The sequence below is a fragment of the Polyodon spathula genome, chromosome 8 (assembly GCF_017654505.1).
Source record: "Polyodon spathula isolate WHYD16114869_AA chromosome 8, ASM1765450v1, whole genome shotgun sequence".
Taxonomy (NCBI): Eukaryota; Metazoa; Chordata; class Actinopteri; order Acipenseriformes; family Polyodontidae; genus Polyodon; species Polyodon spathula.
This window is the reverse complement of record NC_054541.1, coordinates 20,078,210-20,101,694: the sequence shown is the minus strand read 5'-3', so window position 1 is coordinate 20,101,694 and position 23,485 is coordinate 20,078,210. Positions and strand designations below refer to the sequence as shown.

The window sequence follows — 23,485 nt, the reverse complement described above, 5'->3', positions numbered from 1 at the left end:
TATGCTTTTGTAATATATATTGGTCCTCATTTACGAAAGGGCGCTAAACTTTATGGTGTGCGATAACTGCAATTACTGTGCACGTTCATGATTTCCGTATATATTCTATTGCAATTGTATTCATTGTCATGCGAAATAGTGGGCATATTATGATGCACACTAATTTTATTGTGCCACACTATGGTTATCAGAATGCATGATAATGTATTTAAACAAGCATCCAGCTCAGAATAATGAGATGAGCTGTATTCACATGGTATTTACTAGAGGACGTTAATTTTAGTGCACACATTAAAGTGGTCATTTATTAGAGCGAATGGGAACCTGGCTTAACAGTTGATAAGCGTGCTATTTTTCTGACCTGAAAACTAACCTGAAAGCAGTTCGATTCTTTTTACTCTCTCGATTTAGTTTGATTCATTCAGTTTAATTAGTCACTTTAACAGATTTGTTAGTTTGATTCACTGATTCACTAATGCAAAATTAAATGATTCTTGCTGAATTACTTAGTTATAAGTATGCAGGCACGGTTTCAATTAATTAATCAATATATTACTTAATGTATTTTATAGTACAGAAATAGGCCGATATAACTATAGTGCTTATAGTAAGTATTTACCCCCCTTGGACGTTTTCACAGTTTGTTGTGTTACAACCTGAAATCTTGATGCATTTAAATGTTTGTTTTTTTTTCCTTTGATTTACACAACCTACTCAACACTGAAGAGTTACGATAACTTTTTCTAAAAATAAAAAAAAAACCCTGAAATGTCTTGGTTAGATAAGTATTCACCCATTCTTCTTGGCAACTCCAGTGTCGCTTTGGCTGTGTGCTCGGGGTCATTGTCCTGCTGAAAAGTGAATCTCCGTCCCAGTCTTAGGTCTTTTGCAGACTGAAGCAGGTTTTCCTCTTGGATTTACCTGTATTTAGCTCCATCCATTTTGCCCTTTACCCTGACAAGCCTCCCAGTCCCTGCCGATGAAAAGTATCCCCATCGCTGGTAACGTCACATGACCTCTTTTGTTTACTTTAGTTTTCTTTTGTATTAACAAATCCTGGGGCGTGGCAAACACATCAATCCTGTGTGTCTCTCTACTTACTCATAGGCATGCCCACGCAAGTGACAGGTATCCTGTCACATGGCTGTATGTTCGACACCCCTGATTTAGAGTATTAACTGTTTATTTCAAACTATGTCATTCAACTGCAACCTATTTAATAAACTGCGATTTACACAAAAAAAGCCCTTCAATATTACATTTCCCACACAGAGGACAGGTTTACAGGATGTGTGCTATTGATTGTACTCACACAACACTAGCACCCCCGATTCATGGAGCCTGACGACAGAGAATTGAGGCTACGTCTCATCCATCAATATTTCTTGAGTAAGCAGAAGAGAAAGAAAAACTTTTTAGAAGATCCTGCCTATCAATCGATTCAACAAAAGTTGCATTTAAAACACAATTCAAATGTACATATAACACTCTCCACGATAGTCAGGTCCTAGCCTCAACACAGACAACACATACAGATTACTTGACCTCTTACATCCCTGTCCTAACTATCGTCAGGTGATTCTCATTCCCAGCTCCATTTACCAGGCCAAGTGATATTGGGAAATGTAACGGCACGTTCAGGCAAGACACTGAGAACTCTCCGAGCTCCGTGGCCTTTGGACTGTGTGTGTGTTGTATTGGTAATTTGGTTGTTTTCTCTGTGTTTTACCAGTTATCTTCAGTGCCTTATTTGAATACATTCATCCAAATGTTTATTATTTTTATGTGGGCTTTTCTCCAGCCAGGTCCGCCAGGACTGCATTTAGGTAGCGCAGTGACCTGGTTGTGGGTTCCGTTGTCGGTTCCAGAGAAAGGAAGTGTAATAAACAGCCTGCTGTGTTAAACTGCATTCCTGACTAGCGTCTTCATTGCACTATTTTACACTGCACAGTAATGTGTAAAATGCAGCAGCATGATTTTTTTTTTGTGTTCCCTGTAGGCTAAAGTAAAAAGGAAGTGCTCTACAGATATTCATTTGAATTTATTACTGTATTTATTACAAAATTATTTTTAAATTATCTTTTTTAATCTGACAATTTATGTCTCCTCCCAGAGATGTCCGGTTTAGCAAGGGACTACTGATTATGAAAATATTTTTGATTCGGGGGTAAAGGTGTGGGAGGCCTACTGGAGGTCTATTGCCCGGGGCCCACAAAAACCTGCTGCCGGCCCTGCCACAGTCCCTTGTTATAAAAGCAGGAAGAAAGAATCAGGAAGTAGGAAATTAAAAAGACTTCCATGTGCTTCCTTTCGTTTGTTTGCTTGTTGTGTGCATGAGTGTGCAGGTAGCTTTTGTTATTCAGTATTTTGCGTTTGTGTGACACTGGGGGGGAATTATCACTCATTTGCCATGTTACACCTGGAGTGAGAACTGTATTTACTTGGAACCGCGATTGCTACTTTGCTTCCACCATTGGAAACCACAATGCTGCTGTGCTCCCGGTCTGGATGCGTGTTCAACCACATCGCTTCATCTACCCCTATCTACAACAGCAGCTACGCGGGGGAGATCTCCCTGGTTGTATTCATTTTTTGCAGCTGCTGGATGTTTTGTTTTCCATACTTTTTTTCAAGAACAAGTTTTATACTATTTGGATTAGCTTAATTTTTTTCTCTGGACATTTTATTTCCTGCATTCACTTGGGTAATGAACTGCCATATGAATTAATGGTGTGGAACGTTTGTCTGACTTGTTGTACATATATAGTTCATTGGCTCTGCGCTTTACCCTGTATCTATTTCTTTTCCCTGACTGCTTATGTACATAAACCCCCACTCTGTCTCGTTTACTGCCTTTTCTTGTGGTCACTGGTGTGTAGTTTCACTGGTGTGTGGTAATAAATTGGTTCATTTTGAGCCCTTGTGTTTTTTGTTCTATTTTGCTGTCAGTTGGTTCCCCAGGTTTGGAATCTGCCTTTTACAAAGTTATATTGGAGGTCAAGCTGTTATTTTTTATTTCATTCAGGTGCCTTCTTCATCCCTTATCTCATCTTCCTCTTCACCTGTGGGATCCCTGTATTCTTTCTGGAGACGGCACTGGGACAGTACACTAGTGAAGGGGGTGTGACGTCTTGGAGAAAAATCAGCCCTCTTTTTGAAGGTAATTTAAAGTCAGTATAAAAGAAGCATTGATTCTCGTGGCTGTTTGCTCCAACTTGTCATTTTTTCAGAAAGGAAAAATGCACATAATAAAGTTACCAAACCAGAAATTAACTAAAACATTTAAATTAGGGGCCTTTTAACAGTCTTATTAATTTCAAAATTGCTGTTTTTTTTTTTCCTTTCAGAAAACGGTTTTGCTCGACTGGTGATTCTGAGTAAATAGCTTTAAGCAGACCTGCCCAACCTTTTTGGCTAAAAGAGCTTTTTGAAAAGAGACGTAAGAAGCAAAACAAAAAAACTCAAAGTACTTTTTTTTAATGGAGTACACACCGCTTAAATATTTTTCTGCCGATTAAACACTTAAAAAATACTTAGAATTGCTTTTACCAAAAAGCTACCCAATATCATCTCTAAATCAAGAGATACATATTGGGGATCATTATGAGCCATACTTTGGATAGACCTTACTTTGAGTCCAGTCTAGTCCAAACTTTCATTGGGTATGTCATTTAAACAATAAAAAGTATATTCAAAGTGCAGCTACGTTATAGTAACCATTTGTAGAAAGATGAGCGTGTCCTCCTTTTCACTCTGCAAGCCCTCCGTACAGCCATCTCAGAACTTAGTGTCGGAGGACCACACATTTCTGAATTGCATACAGGCAGGCCTGTAGGTGCCTGGCCAGCCACAGGGGTCGCTGATGTACGGTGAGCCAAGGACTGCCCAGCCGACCTAACCCCTCCCCGCCCAGGCAGTGCTTGGCCAATTGTGTGCCCCTTTGGGAACTCCCGTCCATGGTTGGCAGTGGCATAGCATGGATTCGAACCGGCAATCTTCAAGCTATAAGGCGAATCCTGCACTCCGGCAGAATGCCTTTACCGGATATGCCACTCTGGTGCCCCATGTACAAATCTTTATGAATGAACAAAGTATTTCTGTCTGTTGAGTTAATCTGTCAGACTAGACTTTTATACTCTAAAAAGAGGCAGTAATCCAAGTGGTTAATTGATTGTTAACACCCTGTTAGTTTCAGCTAACATGAGTGGATGGAATTTGAGAGGAATGCTGGTAGAGGTGGCAAAAATCTGTGCTAGGTGGTGTGACTAGAATTGCTGCAACCTTGTCAACTTCCAACTTAGGCTGCCTTGCCTTTCAGGAGGGCTGCAATGCTGAGGGCATGAGTTCATTCTCTTGCTGGTAAGACACCGGTTGTATTAAAGGTCTTTGCAAGTGGTTGGCTTTGCTTGGAAGCAGTCAGCACATGAGGCATTGAGGCAGCTTTGGGCTGTCCAGTCACTGCTGAAGCAAGGGAAGAACTACTTTTAAATGAAAATTAATTATTTCATATAGACTGGCCGATTAGCAATGAAAGACATTTTTATGCAGGATCAACAAGCACTTGTTCTTATGGGATGGTGTTTTTAGGGATTTGAAGGTTTGTATTATAATGATATAAGGTATTGGTGAATGTAGTCCAGCAGAATCATGGCTAACTACCTGTTTCTCTTCAAAACACCTGGATCATTTATATACCTTCAAAGCAGACAGGATCTTGGTTTATCGCTAAATCCGACTCATGAATTGAGTTCTGAAGGGATTGTCACTATGCAAGCACCAGCACTGCAGCACCTTATACTCAGTGGGGGGTCCCTTATAAAAGTTTACCCCAGTAAATTTATGCAGCAATTTTGCAGTTTTCCCATGGTTATACCATACATTTATCATAGGTTCACTGTTTTTTTAATATGATTTAACCTCTCTGGGCTTTACAATGCATACCTATAATTTACCATAATTTTACTATGCTTTATTACACTTTTACTAATGTTTATAAGGGTAGACCGATTTCTGTTAAGTTTCTGCAAATCTAAGTCCAAGACTGATCTCAACAGATAGCCTTAATTTCTACAGCTACTATATGTGTCTTTGTACGGGGTTGTTTAACACTAACAGTGCAGTCTCTTCTCTCCCTGCCTCTTTCTCTGTGCAGGTATCGGTTATGCCACCCAGGTGATTGTCGCCCTGCTTAATTTCTATTACATTATCGTGCTGGCCTGGGGAATTTTCTACTTAAGCAACTCATTTACTTGGGAACTGCCCTGGGCATCCTGCAACAACACCTGGAACACAGGTACTTCTTACCTTCATATTTATAGATGGAGAGTAAAATTGGATGTCTGTGTAAATAGCATAGGGAACACCGAATAATGCTGTCAGTTATGGTTGTTTTCTTTTGTGTACGCTGCCCGTGAATACATTGAACACCTGAGCAGTTTGCAAAGAAACCCCACAGTGTCTGTTTCCATATTTCAGTGGTTGCACCCACACCCCCATCACACCAGGGTATTGTATTGCTGTTTAGCAAGTTTTTTGAATGTACCACAGAAGGCGTATGGAAAAGGGGTAACAGTATCTTGACCGGCATAAATAAGTATTTCATTGATATGCACTTAGATAAGTATTGCAGTTTAGTTCCCAGTTATTATACTGTCCATGTGTGTGTATATATATGTGTGTGTGTGTGTGTGTGTGTGTGTGTGTGTGTGTGTGTATATATATATATATATATATATATATATATATATATATATATATATATATATAGTGCATATATTTTTTACGTCTTAGAACGGCAATACACAGTCTATAGCTATGCAACTTTTTTCTAATTTTCCATATGCTGAGTATGTTTATTAGGATGTTTCTTAGTTTGAAAAAAACACTATGTAAGTTTTGGAACTATTTTCATAATGGTGTATTTTCCTAAATGTCTGTTGAATGTTATTTAACATTTAAATGATAGTTGCTTATCAGTTAAATACTTATTCATGATACATTACTTTATATAGTTCCTGATGTGCTGGAACGCCAATGATTTTACTTAAAAAAAAAAGATGGTAAGTAAGTAGATTCAAGAAAATGCAGAGAGTTTTTCTTCAATCAGTTGTTAGGTTTATTGAAATATGCAGGGAGACTGGTCCCAGGTACAGGACAAACAGTTTACTCATTCCTGTTAATTAATTTAGAACAATTTGTAGATTTTATTTTTCACTTTGATATTATGGACTTTTTTTTGTGTTGATCAGTGGCAAAAACTCCTAATTAAATCCATTTTGATTCCATGTTGTAACACAATAAAAAGTGGAAAAGTCCAAGGGGGGTGAATACTTTTGAGAGCCACTATATGTACCATATGTATTTAATTTAGTGTGTGTGTTATTGTCTAGTGTGACGACCTCTGAACTCAAATGTTCCTTTTCAGACCCCTGGTGCCTCAAAAGGTCTACACATCTGTTTTTTGTTATCTTCCTTGTTCATATTTCTCCTTCTTGCTTGAGATCCTTTGAGTCCGGTGGCATTGTCTTGTATTCTCCCTGAGACTCTTTGAATCCAACAGCAGTTAATGCTGTGCAAGATGCTTGGAGGCACGAACACTCTAATCAATTGTTAGCAGTACATGCAATTTGAACCAGTCTGCTATCTGCAATATTAGTCTCTTTTCAGAAAAGAACACCAGTATAGCTCTGCCAGTCCGCATGCATAGCAAACTGCTTTTCAATTCTCGTTCCAGGTTTTCCAACAGTTCCACCACCCCTAGCTTTAGAACAGGGAAAAGCATGCACATTCACAGTATTAAAAATGTACTGTCTTATATGATGTTGTGTCCTTGTGATTACAAGGTTCCTGTGTGGAGTTCCAGAAGAGAAATGAAACATACAACTGGACAGCCCCAGCAAACGCCACCTCTCCCGTCATAGAGTTCTGGGAGTAAGTCTTGTGTGTTTCTTTTGTATTTTTAGTTTTTTGTGTTGCTTTCTGGGATTTCCTCAGTCTGGAGCATTCACTTTGTAAATACACCTTGTTCTGTTGTACTTGCTGTGCAGGCTGTAACTACTGCCGAAAAACTGCAAAATGAACAGCCACAAGGAAGCCCCAGCAAAATCATTTTGTTCTAAACATAAATACTCAAACAACATGATTTTATTATCGTTTTGCGACCCCAGTTCAGTATACTTAGAGCTTCTGTATTTCGGTTTTTATTAATTTCATTTCTCAGTGCTTGTTTTTTGCTATTTTTAAGTTTCATGTAAATGTTTTTTTTTGGGGCTTTCACTTCTATACTGCATGAAATTATTGTTTTTGGCTACTTTGCAAAATTCATAGGCTTTTTTTTTTCTGTCACAATGTTAACTTGATAATACTTGCACACTTATATTGTATCTTCTTTCATTTGCTGTCTTCCACAATGAAATCCTTAAGTCCTTACCATCACAGGCACATTTTCTTCTGGGTTTCCTGTGTGTTTAGGCATTTTTTTACATTTCGCCAATTTACAATTACGTATGAAATTCCATGAGTGTGTAAATACTATCGAACTGCAATGTAGCTTTAAATCTTGCGAACAAGAATAACCTTCATCCTCAAGTAATTGTAATCTCTTTTAAATTTCACAAGCGGAGTCTCCAATAGAAATTTAGGAATGTGCTGCCACTCAGTAGTTGGGGTGAGTTTAAAGTATTCAGAACGATTTAATGCGAGATACAAGTCAGGAAGGAGGGACATTCCAGCACTCGGGAAGTTTATTTTGGAGGTTACTGAATTTTATTTATGTTTTTTCATGGGGAAAGAGGTCACATCAACAAATTGAGTAACCATTTCCAATGTGTGGCAGGCTGGTGAGTGGATAGAGGCCCAGAGACAGACTGCAGTTCAAACAAATATACTTTTATTATAAATAAACACAAAATAAACGTGCACAAGGGCAAAACAAAGATCTTTAAACACAAATAAAGCAATACAAAAACAAAAACTTGCAAAATTAAGGCTTCCAGGCTGGGCAATGCCTTCACTGGATTCACAAATACAAAAATTAAACCCACAAACACCAACCTACTTCCTCAGCTCCCTCCTCCCAAATGAGAAGCAGAGGCCTCCTTTTATGTCAAGTGGCTGGGCACTGATTGATCGTTAATTAACCTAATCAACTAATCAACCCCAGCCACCTGAACATAATAAACCCAATCAGGTAGGGGAAATTAACCCCATCCCAGCCAATTTAAAAAGGGCAGAGCTTTGCTCTGCCCCACGGTGTTTTTTGACTATGCATTTTTTTTGTATTAGATGTTTGTTACCAGTCAAATTTTAATGTTTTTATTTTACTTCAATTAAAAATGGTGCAAATTTAATTTGGTTGATAAACCTGAACTGCCAGCACACACCTTCATACAAAGGCTTTTTCTTATATAAATTGTAGTATGTGCTTTGGGTAGAACTCTTTTATTGTTAGTCACATTTATCAAGATTTGGAATCTATTAACTAAAGGAGACAACAAAGTCAACCCAATGCAGTACACATTTTAGGGCATATTTGGAACTTAAGGGCAGGGTGCCCTTCTTCATACAGAGAGCTAGGGTGTACAGAATGGATTGTCAAAGCCATGTTGTTTCTGCTGACTCAATGGGATCCATCAAGATAAGACAATTGGCTACATGGATGAGCATCGATGACTCGAATGGCCACCTCTTGTTTGCAACTATTTGTTTTTCTTATGACAGGGGTGGGATATGGAGGAGTCAACTGATGTCTGCATTGTGTTGGTTCACATTGGAGAGCCCATCCAAAACAGAATGCCAAATCTACAACTGTAGTCTGCAAAAGAATATAGTATTCATCATTCTTTACCATAAGGATATTCTCATTCCAAATTCCATCCTGACATTGAGTTCTATTAGCCTTCCTGCTCTGTCAGGTCCAGCTGGAAACACCCTATCCCTTAGAAAAATAAGCGAGCTTAAAAAAAGCTATAAACAGCACATTTGTGCAAATTGTCATTAGGTTAAGGGAGGCAGTATTTAGCTCCACCATTAATAAGTATATAATTACAATTGATAAATAATACAGTAACAGATTTTAAGCTGCTAAAAGATAGCTCAGGGTTTTTGAATGATGTCATGCAAAACCCCTTACTATCTTTTAGCAGCTTACAGTGGTCTCCAAATCTTATATTTATAATCAGACACTGCTCTCCCATTGTTTTCTATGGAGGTTAACTGTTCTATTATTACCCAATAACAGAACAGCAAATAAAGCACGGCTGAGAAAATGATACTAATTAATTAAAACCACTGCTTACTGATTAAATGCTTTACGCACACTCAAGTCTCTCAAAAACTTCACTTGAATGGTAAAGGAATAAATGACTTTTTAGAAAGTTATATAATAGTGATAAAGACATCGCTGTGGTGTGTTCTTCAGTAATAGTGGAATGGGAGTGCCATTATTCGCTCATACCACACCACAACAATGCCATTATCCATTAAATAAAGCATGATGCAATTTACCGTCAGTGCGGTACATGCTCATGTAGCAGGTGTACCTCACAAATTCACAAATGATACAGTTTAAATCCAAAATATAATGATTAGGAATATATATATATATATATATATATATATATATATATATATATATATATATATATATATATAGTGCAGTGAAAAAGTATTTGCCCGTCTGATTTTCCACATTATTGCATATTATTGACACTGAATGTTATCAGATCTTCAAAGAAAATCTAATATAAGATAAAATAGACCCTGAGTGAACACATAACACAAAATTTTTATACTTATTTCATTTATTTATTAAAGAAAGTTATGCAACCCCCAATGCCCCTGTGTGAAAAAGTAATCGCCCCCTTAGACGCAATAACTTTTTATCCACCTTTAGCAGCAATAACTGCAACCAAACGCTTCCTGTAGTTATTGATCAGTCTCTCACAGCGGCAAGGAGGAATTCTGGCCCACTCCTTCATGCAGAACTGCTTCAACTCAGTGACATGTGGGTTTTCGATCAGAAACTGCTCGTTTCAGGTCCTGCCACAACATCTCAGTGGGGTTTAGGTCTGGACTTTGACTAGGCCATTCCAAAACTTGTTCTTCAACCATTCTGATGTAGACTTGCTTGTTTGTTTCGGATCATTGTCTTGCTGCATAGCTGCCTGACATTCTCCTGTAGAATTCTCTGATACAGAGCAGAATTCATGGTTCCTTCAATGATGGAAAGTCATCCAGGTCCTGATGCAGCAAAGCATCCCAGAATCATGACAACCACCGCTATGCTTGACCGTTGGTATGAGGTTCTTACTGTGGAATGCAGTGTTTGGTTTTCGCCAGACATAACGGGGCCCATGTTGGCCAAAAAAGTTCCACTTTTGACTCATCTATCCATAGAACATTGTTCCAGAACTCTTGAGGATCATCCAGGTGCTTTTTGGCAAACTTGAGACGAGCATTCATGTTCTTCTTAGTGAGCAGTGGTTTCTGCCTTGCTACTCTGCCATGAATTCCATTTTTGCCCAGTGTCTTTAAGATGATGGAGTCATGAACACTGTACTTAGCCGAGGCGAGAGAGGCCTGCAAATCCCTGGATGTTGTTCAAGGGTTCTTTGTGACTTTCTGGACGATTTTACGCCTTGCTCTTGGATAGATTTTGGCAGGACGGCCACTCCTAGGAAGATTCACTATTGTGCCAGACTTTTTCCATTTGGACAATATGGCTCTAACTCTGGTTTGATGGAGCCCCAGAGCCTTAGAAATGGCTTTGTAACCCTTTCCAGACTGATAGGCATCAACAACTTTTTATCCGGAGGTCTTCAGGAATTTTTTTTAATCATGGTATGATGTGCCTCTAGAACCTGCGTGCTGACAACTTCACTCTGCTGGTAAGGGCCAAAGTTAGTTAGATGTATGTTGGGCAGGGCTGGCCCTGATTGTTAACCAAAGTATTCAAACAGATGACCCTAATTATCCCTTTAATTGGGTTGAGTTAACTAGGGGGGCAAAAAGTTTTTCATACCTGAATATTGCATGTTTGATTACCTTGCACACCAAACAAATGAAAGAAGCAACAAACATTGGTGTAATTTGTTCTATTACCCACAAAAAGATCTGACCAAATTCAAAGTGAAAATTGTGCGGGGGAAAATAATTTTTCATGGCACTGTGTGTGTGTGTGTACTGTGTATATAATATATAATATATATATATATATATATATATATAGATATAGATATATATATATATATATATATATATATATATATATATATATATATATATATATATATATATATATGATAGTCCTAATGAAAAATAGTTCCTTGAAATAAGTCGGGCCCCTAGAGTCCCCCCCAAAAAGAAAGAAAATAATAAACAATAAAATAATAAAAATTAGAAAACTGAAATGTCATCATTTTTTAAGTTTCATCCCCCTGGGTCAATACTTGGTTGAACCACCTCTGGCAGCTATTACAGCTAGTAGTCTTTTCAGATAAGTCTCTTATTAACTTTGCACACCATGATGGAGCAGTATATGTCCATTCCTCCTTACAGAATTGCTCAAGCTGTGTCAAGTTAGTTGGGGAACGTGATGGACAGCAATTTTGAGGTCTTGCCACAGATTTAGATGGGTTTAAGGTCAGGACTCTGACTGGGCCATGCAAGGACATCTATTTTCTTCATTTTAAGCCACTCCAGTGTTGCTCTGGCAGAGTGCTTTGGGTCATTGTCCTGTTGAAAGACAAACTTCTTCCGCAGTTTGAGTTTTTTGGCAGAGGGGCGCAGGTATTTATCTAGGATTTCTCTATATTGTGCACCATTCATCCTCCCATCAATCCTGACAATGTTGGCAGTCCCTGCTGCTGAAAAGCATCCCCATAATATGATGCTACCACTGCCATACTTTACACTGGGTTGTATACTTTACCTGGCTGGTGTGCAGTGTTTGATTTGCGCCACACATACCGCATAGCATTCAGGCCAAAAAGTTCTACTTTAGTCTCATCAGACCACAAGATGTTCTGCCACATAACTGCAGTATCTTCCAGGTGATGTTTTGCAGGCAAACTCTTTCTGGGCAAGGATATGAGTTTTTTTCAGCCAGGGCTTCTTCCTTACCACTCTCCCATAAAGGCCCTTTTTGTGGAATGCCTTGGAGATTGTTGATACATGAACATCATCGTCCATTGCAGCCACTGATTTCTGTAACTCATTCAGAGTCACAGGTGGCCTCACAGTAGCTTCCCTAAGAAGTGCTCTTCTTGTCCGACAACTGCGTTTAGAGGGGCGGCCTGATCTAGGCAGTGTGTTGGTAGTTTCGTATTTTTCCCACTTCTGTACGATAGTCTGCGCTGAGCTCCGAGGGATGTTCAGTGCCTTTGAAATGGTTTTGTACCCTTCCCCAGATTTGTGTTTCTCTATAATCACATCCCTGACTTGCTTAGAATGCTCTTTCATCTTCATTTTTATTCTTTCTTTTGAAAGTCTCTACCATACTGTGGGACCATACAGAGAGAGCGGTATTTATCCTCACAGATTAATTTAAAGCAGCTGATCCACTAATTTTTTACACAGGTGGAGTCCATCAACAAATGGTGTGACTTGTTGAGGTAATATATTGCACCTGAGCAGATTTAGGCTTGCAATTACCAAAGGGTATGAATACTTTTTTAATCCGACAATTTTTAATCTGTAAATTGTTGAAAGCTTTTGGAATATTTCTTTTGATTTGACATGGTGCAAAAAAAAAAAAAAAAAAAAAAAAAAAAAAAATCAAGGCTTTCTAAATCAGTGGGAAAAAATCCTACTTTAATCTATTTCAAATTCTGAATCCGAGACTCTTAAATGTGAAAAAAGGGATGGGGGCTGAATACTTTTTCAAGGCGCATATATATATATATATATATATATATATATATATATATATATAATGATAAAATTATCTTTTTTATGGTGTTTGAAAAGTATGGGCTACAGTTGTAACTTTAGTTTTGTAAGCCATTCCACGGGGTAGCAGCGTGGAGTCTACTTGTTCTGTGTGTATCATGCAACCATCACTGATGTGCCTGATGGTTTGCACCTCACTGCATTCGCAGCTTGGTGAGTCCTTGATCTTCCATTTATGGAAGAAATATCCACACCTCCCATGCGTTGTTCGGACGCGGCTGAGAGCGGCCCACTGTCGTCGGGGCAAGGAGAAATCAGGCTGCTACTTTGTAGAACCTTCAATAAGGAGAGAAAATAATAATAATAATAATAATAATAATAATAATAATAATAATAATAATAATAATACAACATAATTTGACTATCTGATCTGATAGAGTTTTGTAGATTCAATGTACTAAAGTTAACTGGTACTTCAACAGAGAAACATTCAAATTGTGGTACCTGCAATAGTTTAGTACAGAAATAAAAAGAATCAGCCCTCCAGGTTACAATTAAGCTGCACAACAGGCCTAAAATGAAAAGGCTGATTAATACACAATATCCAATAGTGAAAATGATCCTATTGTTGAGCAAAGATTTTCTATATACAATATTAATGCTTTCATTTATAACATATTACTGTTACAACATATCTTTGCGATAGTACATTGTTTTATAACATTTGTTTGCATTAACATGAAGTATACAAAGGAGTGCAGACTTACCTCCAATGCTTTCACCGAGATCTGCCGCGAATCGCAAGGGAGCAACAACTTGCTTATAGCCAACAGTACCAAGTACCATTCTTCATAGGATAATACCAAACTTTTGTTTTCTTTTCTCCATACACAAATATATTATGCTGCACAAACAAAGCTTTTAGTTGCACTAGTTATACTAGTGATATATCAAGATGTTATTTGCCTCACCAGATAAACAGTGACTGCTCGCGCGCAAGACAACAATAGAACAGGGGTCTCCAATCCTGGTCCTGGATGGCCAGTGCCCCTTCTGGTTTTTGTTCCAACTGTACCCTAAATTACTTATTTGGACCAATTAAGCTTCTAATAAGCACTTACTTGGTCCAATTAAGTAATTTAGGGTACAGCTGGAACAAAAACTAGGAGGTACACTGGCCCTTCAGGACCAGGGTTGGAGACCCCTGCTTTAGATCAGCAGTTCTCAAACTGAGGGGCACAGCTATATCAGTGGAGGACATTAGAATATTCAGGATTTTTTAAATGTTTTTATTACAATGCACATCTTAACCTATACCATATAATCAGCAGAAAATTTACTATGGCTTTATTGGCGGTTTTGTTTGATCGCCATACTACCACCAATCAGATGGTTGCATACCGTGCTTGTAGCGGTCCTGCCCTCTGGACGAGAGAAAGAGTGTGTCAGATGTCAAAGTGGATATGAGAATGGCAGTGATGAAGCCAGTTTGCATGAAAACATTAAAAGTGGTCATCACACAGTGATCATTCCACTGTGCGAACCATGGCTATGTTTTAAAACTGAGAGATAGCAAAGGCTTACTGTAAATGTTTATTGGTACCTTATAATGAAGGGTCATAAAATGATAAATACTGTAACTGATTTTTAGAAGGACTTATTTGTAGTTCTCCAACTTTCTGCGGTGACATTTTAGGTGCATAACAGTTTACTGCAAATGAGAAACTGGTTTAGTAGACATATTTTATTAAGTAAACTCTTTATTTGAATGTTTTTGGAATTAAAAGTATAAATGTAAAACTGTGTGGCATTTTTCTTTGTGAACGTGCTAAGTGAAAAACGGCAATTCAAAACCCCCAAGGTAGCAAATCTAATACAAGCCAAAATTTACTCTTATACCTTATAAGAGTAAATTTTGGCTTGTGTTAGATTTGTATATTAACTTAAATCTTTCTGCTAACACCTCCAAGCATGTCAAAGTTTGTAGATGGCGCTGTGCATCTGACTGCTGCCGTTTTAAGCTTGCATATTACGATGGATAGGTGGCTGGTTTGTGCAAAAAAAAAAACACATCAGCAGTGGCATACAGAGAAACCAGAGGCATTCTGGAAGATTTTTTTCCTGGTACATATGTGTGGCGGAGGGGCGGGCGTCAAGTACCACAGACAAGAGGAAGGGGAGCGAGGTCATAAAGTTTGAGAACCACTTCCCTAAAAAAAGTCGACCTTAACAATAACAGTGTAACAAGAGCAATTAAAATAATAATTATGCATTCATTTACACTTGCTTATGACAATTCAGTGAAAGTCATTATACTCCTGTTACACTGAGATAAAAAAAGAAGTAGACATGTACCGAGATTGAAAAGAACAATATGGTTCAGTATGTTACTACTGGGTGTATCTGTCTGATAACTCTAACACATGGCTCACTTTTTTCAATTTTCTTTGGTTTGTAGGAAACGGGTGCTGAGGATTTCTTCAGGCATTGACCACATTGGCATATTACACTGGGACCTGGCTCTCTCTCTCTTTTTGGCCTGGGTCATGTGTTATTTCTGCATATGGAAAGGAGTCAAGTCCACTGGCAAGGTGAGCTTGGTCTATTGTTACCAGCATTCTACTGTACCATGCAGTCTGCTTTTAACATGGAACCATAGAATAACTGTCAATCAGCTGTTAGGAACCAAATGAGTGCAGATGTACCAAATGGCTGCCTTATGTTCAAAAATTCTCCTTATGTTCTTAGGTTTACAAGTTTCAGTAAACTGGTTTGGTTATACAAATGTGTGTTACATATGCTATCTCCATCACTTGTGACAAGAGAGCTAATCTGACAAGCTTTGCCTGAGGCTGATACTAGCTGATGGAGTATCTAGTATCAGCTTCATAAATTGCTGATGTTTTATGGAGCTGATTCGAAAGCATTGAAGCAGAACTCCACCCCAATATCCTGCAAGGACAAGTGGGGGTAACACTGAGGAATGCAGACCCGTTGCTGAGTTCAGTCATACAGTGTTATAGCTAATTGATTATAACATATAGAAAAATAACTGTGGTCTATTCAGTTTATAGTGGATCTAAACACTGCCTTTGTTTGAATCATTAAAAAGGGCCCTGAAAACAAACATATTTAACAGTGAAAAGAATATGGTTCCTATTTGTATGGAAGTATTTAACTATATTTTAAGTCAGTAACTATATTAAAATATGTACAGTAGTAATACTAAAAGAAATGTAATGGTAGTACAATTCTTTGACAAACATTTCAAGAAGTCTTTCTAAATATCTTTATGTACAGTGCTTCCTCATTATAAAAATTATAAATAAGGAAAACTGTGAATTAGTGAAAGGTTTTCATACAGTAAACTATAGTAGAGTATACTGTCAGCAAGGTCTAACCATAAATTATTGAATCGTAATGAAACAGTGTAAGCTGGTTCAAAGTAATTAAATTCTAACAATAGTTCACATTTCATAAGGGTCAGTAAATCTGTCTGACATTTGATTCATGAGACATGTTACTTGCGCTTGCTCTATCAGTGAGAAGATCAGATTCAGATAAAGCTATCCCAAAAGATTTCTCTGAAACAACTCCTACCAAACAGCACCTTATGTTGCTGTTAGTTGATTAGGGTAAAGCCTTTAAGAGACCAAAATCTTGTGTGTCAAAGGTCATTTCTGGAATTCATGGGACTCTTTGGAACTGAGAAATGCCAGCTGGAGTTTATGACTTGGGGGTTGTGTTCAGGGCTGACTTCATAGCAAGTGCTGGGGACTGCCAATTTAATGTTGGATTAGATATCTGGATGTTCAAAGAATATTTCAATCTGCAGCCTGTGACTTTTCACTACAGCATTGGAGGACCACGCAGCTCTGGGCTGCTTGCAGGCAGGCCCGCAGGCAGACCCACAGGCACCCCGGCCAGTCTACAGGGGTTGATTGTGTGCGGTGAGCCAAGGACACCGTGACTGACCTAAGCCCTCCCCACCCTGGGCGGCATTCGGCCAATTGTGCACCATCCCCGGAGAGCTCCCGTCCACAGCCGGCAGTGGAATAGCCTGGACCCGAACTGGTGACCTCCAGGCTATGGGGCGCATCCTGCACTCCACGTGGTTTGCCTTTACTGGATGCGCCACTGGGAGCCCCCCTCTTTTTCTTCTTAAACAGAAAATGTCCCAGTCAAAGCAGTGTCTTTTATTCCCCTTTTAAACAAAAATGTCTCTTACGTGTAAGACTGAAACAAAGAGTAAGACTTTGAGCTAAGATTTAAAGATTTTTTTAATCAGCTTTGTGTTGGTTCATGTCTTTCATTTGTATGTGTAATTGGTGCAAATTACTCAAAAGCTTATTGAGTGTTTTATCAAAATCTTGTCTTCAGATTTATGTAAGATATCTGAGGTTCTGGGTTAAAGGTAAAAATACAAAATAGCTGGTACAAATTTAATAATTCGCTCATGACAAAGAGCTGGTCAGACTGACGCAGAGCTCTTGTCCTATCCACATAGCATCTCAATGCCCACACTGGGCAATTTAATCTCTCATCCTCCGGGTGGATGGAAGGACTCCAGTTCCACAGACTGATTAATATGGAAGGCTGTGATCACCTAGGGAGGGAAAGCAGGGTTGGTGGGCAGAGACACTATGCTGCCATCGTCCCAAATATGCATGAAGGTGCTGTGCATAGACAGCGCGTGCAGCTCCTGACCCGCTTAGCGGAGGTGATAGCCACAAGGAAGGCTGTCTTCATAGACAGATACTTCAACTCTGTGGAGTATATGGGGTCTGGTGGGGCCTTCGTGAGAGCCTCCAGTACAATATTCGGAGAGAACAGTCCTACTGGGAGGTTTTAATCGATGAGCACCTTTAAGAAATCGGGTAGCTAAAAAATGCACACCCGGAGACACCGAATCTACGGGGGCATGGCATGCAGAAATAGCTGCTAAATACACCTTCAAAGTGGAAGGTGACCTACCAGCAACAATCAGTTCTTGCAGAAACTGTAAGATAACTGGCATAGGGTGAGAGATTGGGTAATGGCTTCTAGCCAGACACCAAGCTTGAAAATACTTTCACTTGTATTCAACGACCTAGTGGAGTCTGCCCGAGCTATCTGCAAGGTACCCACAACTGCATCTGATAGCCCTAGGACTAACCAGTGGTCCCTTTTGGGCCAGACCCATAGCCGGAACCTGCCTGGTTTCAAGCCAGGACTTTGACTGGGCCACTCAAGAACATTAATTCTCTTCTTGTTCAATCACTCCAGTGTGGCTTTGGCTTTGTGCTTCGAGTCATTGGCCTGCTGAAATGTGAATTTCCTCCCCAGTTTCAGAGTCTTGGCTGACTCAAACAGGTTTTCCTCAAGGATTCGCTTGTACTTTGCACCATCCATTCTCCCCTCTGTCCTGACAAGCTTCCCAGTCCCTGCTGAAGACAAGCATCCCCATAACATGATGCTTCTACCACCATGCTTGACAGTTAGGATGGTGGTGACTTGATGATGTGCAGTGTTGAGCTTGCACCAGACGTAACGCTTATAATTTAGACCGAAAATGTATCTCTCATCTGACCACAAAACCTTTTTCCACATGTCTACAGTATCATCTACATGCTTTTTTGCAAGCTCCATACATGCTTTAAGATGAGGCTTTTTGAGTAATGGCTTCTTTCCTGCACGTGTGTGTGTGTGTGTGTGTGTGTGTGTGTGTGTATATATATATATATATACATATATAATGTGTGTGTGTAATGTACATTTTAAATAATTCACTCCAATGGTTGCCAATCAGCCCATGTGACTGAAATAGCCATTTAAACTTTTAGTCTATAGTCTTTGATAAATCTACATGCAGAGTGCTGAGAAGAGCCAAAAGATCTTCACCACAACAGAAACAGTGATAATGTTGCTGATGTCAATCAGATTCAACTTTTTGTTACCACTCCTTTGACTTCAAGTTTGTCATGTATAAAAACAACATTTTGAAACCTCTGTTAACACAGTATACGTGTGCCATCCCCTTATCATCCTCTAGGTGGTGTACTTCACCGCTACGTTTCCCTACGTTATGCTGGTGATCCTGATGATCCGAGGGGTGACTCTTCCAGGGGCAGCTGAAGGAATCAAGTTCTACCTGTACCCAGACCTCAGCCGGCTGGCAGATCCCCAGGTATGAGAAGGGAGCGTTCAAAACGTCATTATCATCATCATCCACTGAGGGAGGGGGAGTGTGTAAGATAACCAATCCTAACATTAGTACTGTGTTACAGCATGGTCTGCTGGGTAAAGCTTTAACATAATTTGTTTTACACGTTTAATCTCTATGATAGAACCCCAAAGAATTTTTCAAGGGATTGCTGATGTTTAATTATTGGAACTTTAAACACATTGGGCTGTTCTCAAAGCTCTTTACTCCATATCGTCAATTGAACAATTTTTTTTATAAATGAAACCAAACCGGAAATAAAACAACCCAGGTTAATTAGATGTTGGAACTGTAATTAATTTGTTTCTTGCTTGCTTCAGATTTGTATTTGGTGGGGTTTTTTTCTTCCAGAAAAAATTGGAGTAAATAGCTTGGCCTTGGAAAATTACAAACACAATCTATTCATTTTCTGGTAAAACAGTTATTAGGGGTTCTATATGCAAATGTGTGTTTCGTGTTTTATACATTAATTGGTTTGCAGCCGCAACCCTCTGAAACCGTAGGAGTCTACTGTCACTTTACTGCTCAACTAGTCAACTAGCATATATAATTCTGAAAATATCCAGTAGCACCAACAGATGACCGATTACTGTTTTTTATATACATAGAACCAAAATAAGCTTCTTGTCGCTTAAAACCCTAGCTAACACACTAATTATGCTAATCAGTACACTGCAAACATGGTGCGTCTTAATGTGCCATTTATTAAAGAGATTTAATTAATTTCAGTCTTCACATTTCAGCTCATTTCCAAATAGAAGCCAGGTTACATAATGAGGTTTCAAGTACAGTGATACTGAAAAGAGCTCTGGACAAGAAAAAAGTAGATTTTTGGAATCTGATGCACGTGAATTGATTTTGATTTCTATAAATAGTGTTTGCTAGCTTGTTTACAGCAAAGTAACCTGTGTCATTACTGGTTGCACACTTAACTTGAATGTTTGTGCAGAATTCATCAAATCTAATCTAATAAAAACAGATGTTGTCAAGCTACTGAACCCTGGAAATGAAGCCCACTCTGATTTGTCTCGATAAAAACAAAAAACTGTTGCCATTTTCTTTAAAATAACTAAATTCCCAGAAGCTAGACGTATTTGCTCGTATTTGAATACCAATCACAGCTTTACCTATGACTGACGTGATTTATATGGCTTTACTTCCTTCATGCAACTTTAGGAAGTTGACCGGAAGTACTGCATAGAAGTATCTGCAAGGAGTGTTCGATAAATATTCTTCTCCAACAGCTTGAAATAAATCAAATTCAACTTTACCATTTAGTGTGCGTTTCTGATGTCGGAAAAACCGATCGCAATATATAGTACGTAAGATTTACAGTAATGTTTGTTTGAACCATGTACTGTAAGAGTGTTAACATCTCAGGTTATAGGAGATACCCTATGTCAATACATACAATGGGATATAGAGATTACAGTGATCAATTTTTACAGTTACTAATTTTGCATTTTTGAATGTCACTAACACGCCTGTTTATGTAAACTTGTCACCGATTTGTTTCTTAGTATAAACCAGCAAGGATGGGCAACTTGACATGCAGAACTCAAAATGGTGGAATCGATGATACAGCTGGATGTGTCAAAAATAATTTTAACAACCAGTTTTCACTATTTCATTAAGGTAGCACCTGCATTAAAGTAAATTAAAAATCCAGGCATGTTTTTCCCTGCTTTACTTTTGCACGAGGGTAGTACATTTTCAGAACCGAGAGAGCGGTTGCTTTTTTCATTCTTGGGATGCCCTAGGCAAGACTCTGAAACCCAAGGCACACATTCTTCTGGAGATACTCCAGCCCTGCCCTGCTATTACAATGAGGAACTCCATGAAGCCTTGGCACAGCCCCAGGGACTCACAATCCTTGGCTTTGAACATCAAAATAAGAAAAATGTTGTTTTCTCTTTAACCAAAACAAGTCATTGCTAAAGGCCTAGTAGCGAAGCGAACTTACTTCCTAGCAGGGAGATATTGACCTGGCCCAGCTGCACATATAAAACGAACTGACCTTCAATCGAGAGAGGAGGTACATCCTATAGTCAGTAATAATAATATCCTCATTGACTGTCTCAGCCCCTCAGATTTCTGGAGTATCTTTTATTTTCAATTATATTCCTTGGAGTTATTCTTAACCTGTTTACTATTGAATGGAAGGTAAAAGCACTGATTTCACTTCAGGCCACTAAATTCAACAAAAATAGAGAAAAAAAAGACAGCTTACTTTATTGGTCTTTTACTGGAACAATCTGTATAAATGCAACAGCTTGGAAAGGCTGGGAGAGATATTGAGCAGATCTTCACTGGTGAGAATATACCTCTACTTGGAATACTGTGATCAATACTGTGATCAATTCTGGTCACCACATTACCAACAGGTAGAAAGAGAGTCCAATCAACAGCAACCAGACTAATCCCAAAGTCTTTAAAACCCAAAAGGAACTGATGAAGTTAACCCTAACCAATATTTTAAGTGCAGCACAAAAACCAAGATCATCGAACACAGTTGGAAATTAAGGGAAGATAGACTTAGAACAAAAGGTAGGAGGCACTTCTTTCCATAGAGTATTGAGGGTATTAATTATCCTAGGGTAGACTTTTTGATTTTTCCAAATATTTCCTACAAGCTTTTAGGATTGTTTGCAATCCCATATAAAGAACTCGAGGACCCCTGTAACACAACCTCCCACCAGCCCCTCTCCAACACCATTATTGCATTCTGGTACAGCAAGAGAGCATGCCACACGTGTACTTTGAGATCAGATAACTTTCTCTAAAACGGTCAGTGAGTTAATGTGATATTGAATTCAGCATCCAAAATATATCACCATTTAAGAAAATAAAGTAAAGCATAGGGTTCAGCTTTCACAGCTGTAACTTTTGACTCTGGTCGGCACTCTTCCATAATATGTCTTCCCTGAGTGCTCTGGTTTATGATATCCCAGCTTGGATCTGAAACACAAGATCAGAATACAGTGATCTCTATGTATAGCCAAGTGGGTGACTACTGGGATAAGGAATGTAAACTGAGGTATGATACAATTCAGTGAAAGAAGACTCTGACAGCCAGCAATGCTCCAACCCTGCAACAGCGGGGATCCGTATGCATTGCTAAAGAGCCACACAGCAGTTTTCAGGAGCTACAAGAAAATTATGGCCAGGCTATGGTTAATATATAATGCACTGGTGAGACCAAACTTAAATACTATGTTCAATTCTAGTACCAACAATACAAAAAAGGACATTGAAGAGAGTCCTGCGAAGAGCAGCCAGACTAATCCCAGGGAATAACGAAATTTAGCTATGAATCTATTAAGTCTAGAACAGAGAAGAATTAGGGGGGATTTAATTGAAGTCTTTAAAATCTGAAAAGGAGTTGACACAGTTAACCTGAGCTAATAGATTTAAGTGCCACACAGAAACCAGGACAAGAGGGGACAGTGTTGTGAAGTGGAAAAAGTCTTATTTAGAGTTTCCTGTTACTTAACTCTTTCCAAACTGAAGACCAGTACTCTAATCAACTGTACTTGCCCATTGGTATTCATGTTGGTTCCTTTTCAGACACTGACATTTTTAAATCGTTATCCTTGGGTTATCTTTCTGTAAAAGACATTTCCCCCTTATTTTTTTATATTTTTTATTTTTTAGAGTTTTCAAGGGAAAACAATATAATTTAGATTTTTCACCTTAACCCCGAGTTGGTTAAAATCAGGTGAAATGGGGTTCTATTTGATCATACTGGGTGGCCACATAGCATCCTAAAAAAGACATCTGGTACTACACTAGGTAAACTGAAGTTCTCTGTTTGGATGTCATGCTAGCCACATTTTACTGCTTCTATTTTACTACTTCATTTCCTAGGTCATTAGGGGAGACAGCTGGGTGCCCTGTGGGGGAACAAATTCAATTTCCTGGGAAAATGACCATGAAAATGCAAGCAGCATTTTTAACCTAATGTAGTGCCAAATATCATTTTTTAAAATGAAACATGTTGGCTAAAATCACAATTAGTTTCCTTGCAGTGTGATTTGGTGACAAATCATGACATTGATACCACTATGTAACACAATTTGTTCCTGGGTAGAAAGTGTTATTTCCTAATTGCTTATGCCTTAAAAGTATAGAAAATGGCTATTATTCCCCACAAACTTTGCTTTTGTGACCAGGACAGTGATATTTCAAAATATCACTATTTCCAATGGGAAAACAGGCAATGTGTCTTTTCGTTCACATAAAGTCAGAAAAAAACAACATATGCAAATTCAACAAATTAACATGTATTTATACTAAAGTTATACAAAAATGACTACAAAAGATTTAGAAGTGAGTAGTTTTTCGAGATTTACGATTATACTGTATTTACAGTATAATCGTAAATCTCGAAAAACT

At 38.6% G+C, this 23,485-nt stretch overlaps 1 protein-coding gene across 4 annotated transcripts in view; it reads left to right on the top strand.

Annotated features, from left to right (window-relative positions):
- LOC121319562 (sodium- and chloride-dependent GABA transporter 2-like) overlaps positions 1 to 23,485 on the top strand; it is a 70,514-nt gene that overhangs the window by 26,523 nt on the left and 20,506 nt on the right. For all 4 annotated transcript variants that reach the window (XM_041257133.1, XM_041257132.1, XM_041257134.1 and 1 more), the window contains 5 exons: positions 3,026 to 3,160; positions 5,153 to 5,293; positions 6,843 to 6,930; positions 15,347 to 15,479; positions 18,920 to 19,054. In XM_041257133.1, the coding sequence (XP_041113067.1) occupies positions 3,026 to 3,160; positions 5,153 to 5,293; positions 6,843 to 6,930; positions 15,347 to 15,479; positions 18,920 to 19,054 (632 nt within the window). The remainder of the gene's footprint in view (positions 1 to 3,025; positions 3,161 to 5,152; positions 5,294 to 6,842; positions 6,931 to 15,346; positions 15,480 to 18,919; positions 19,055 to 23,485) is intronic.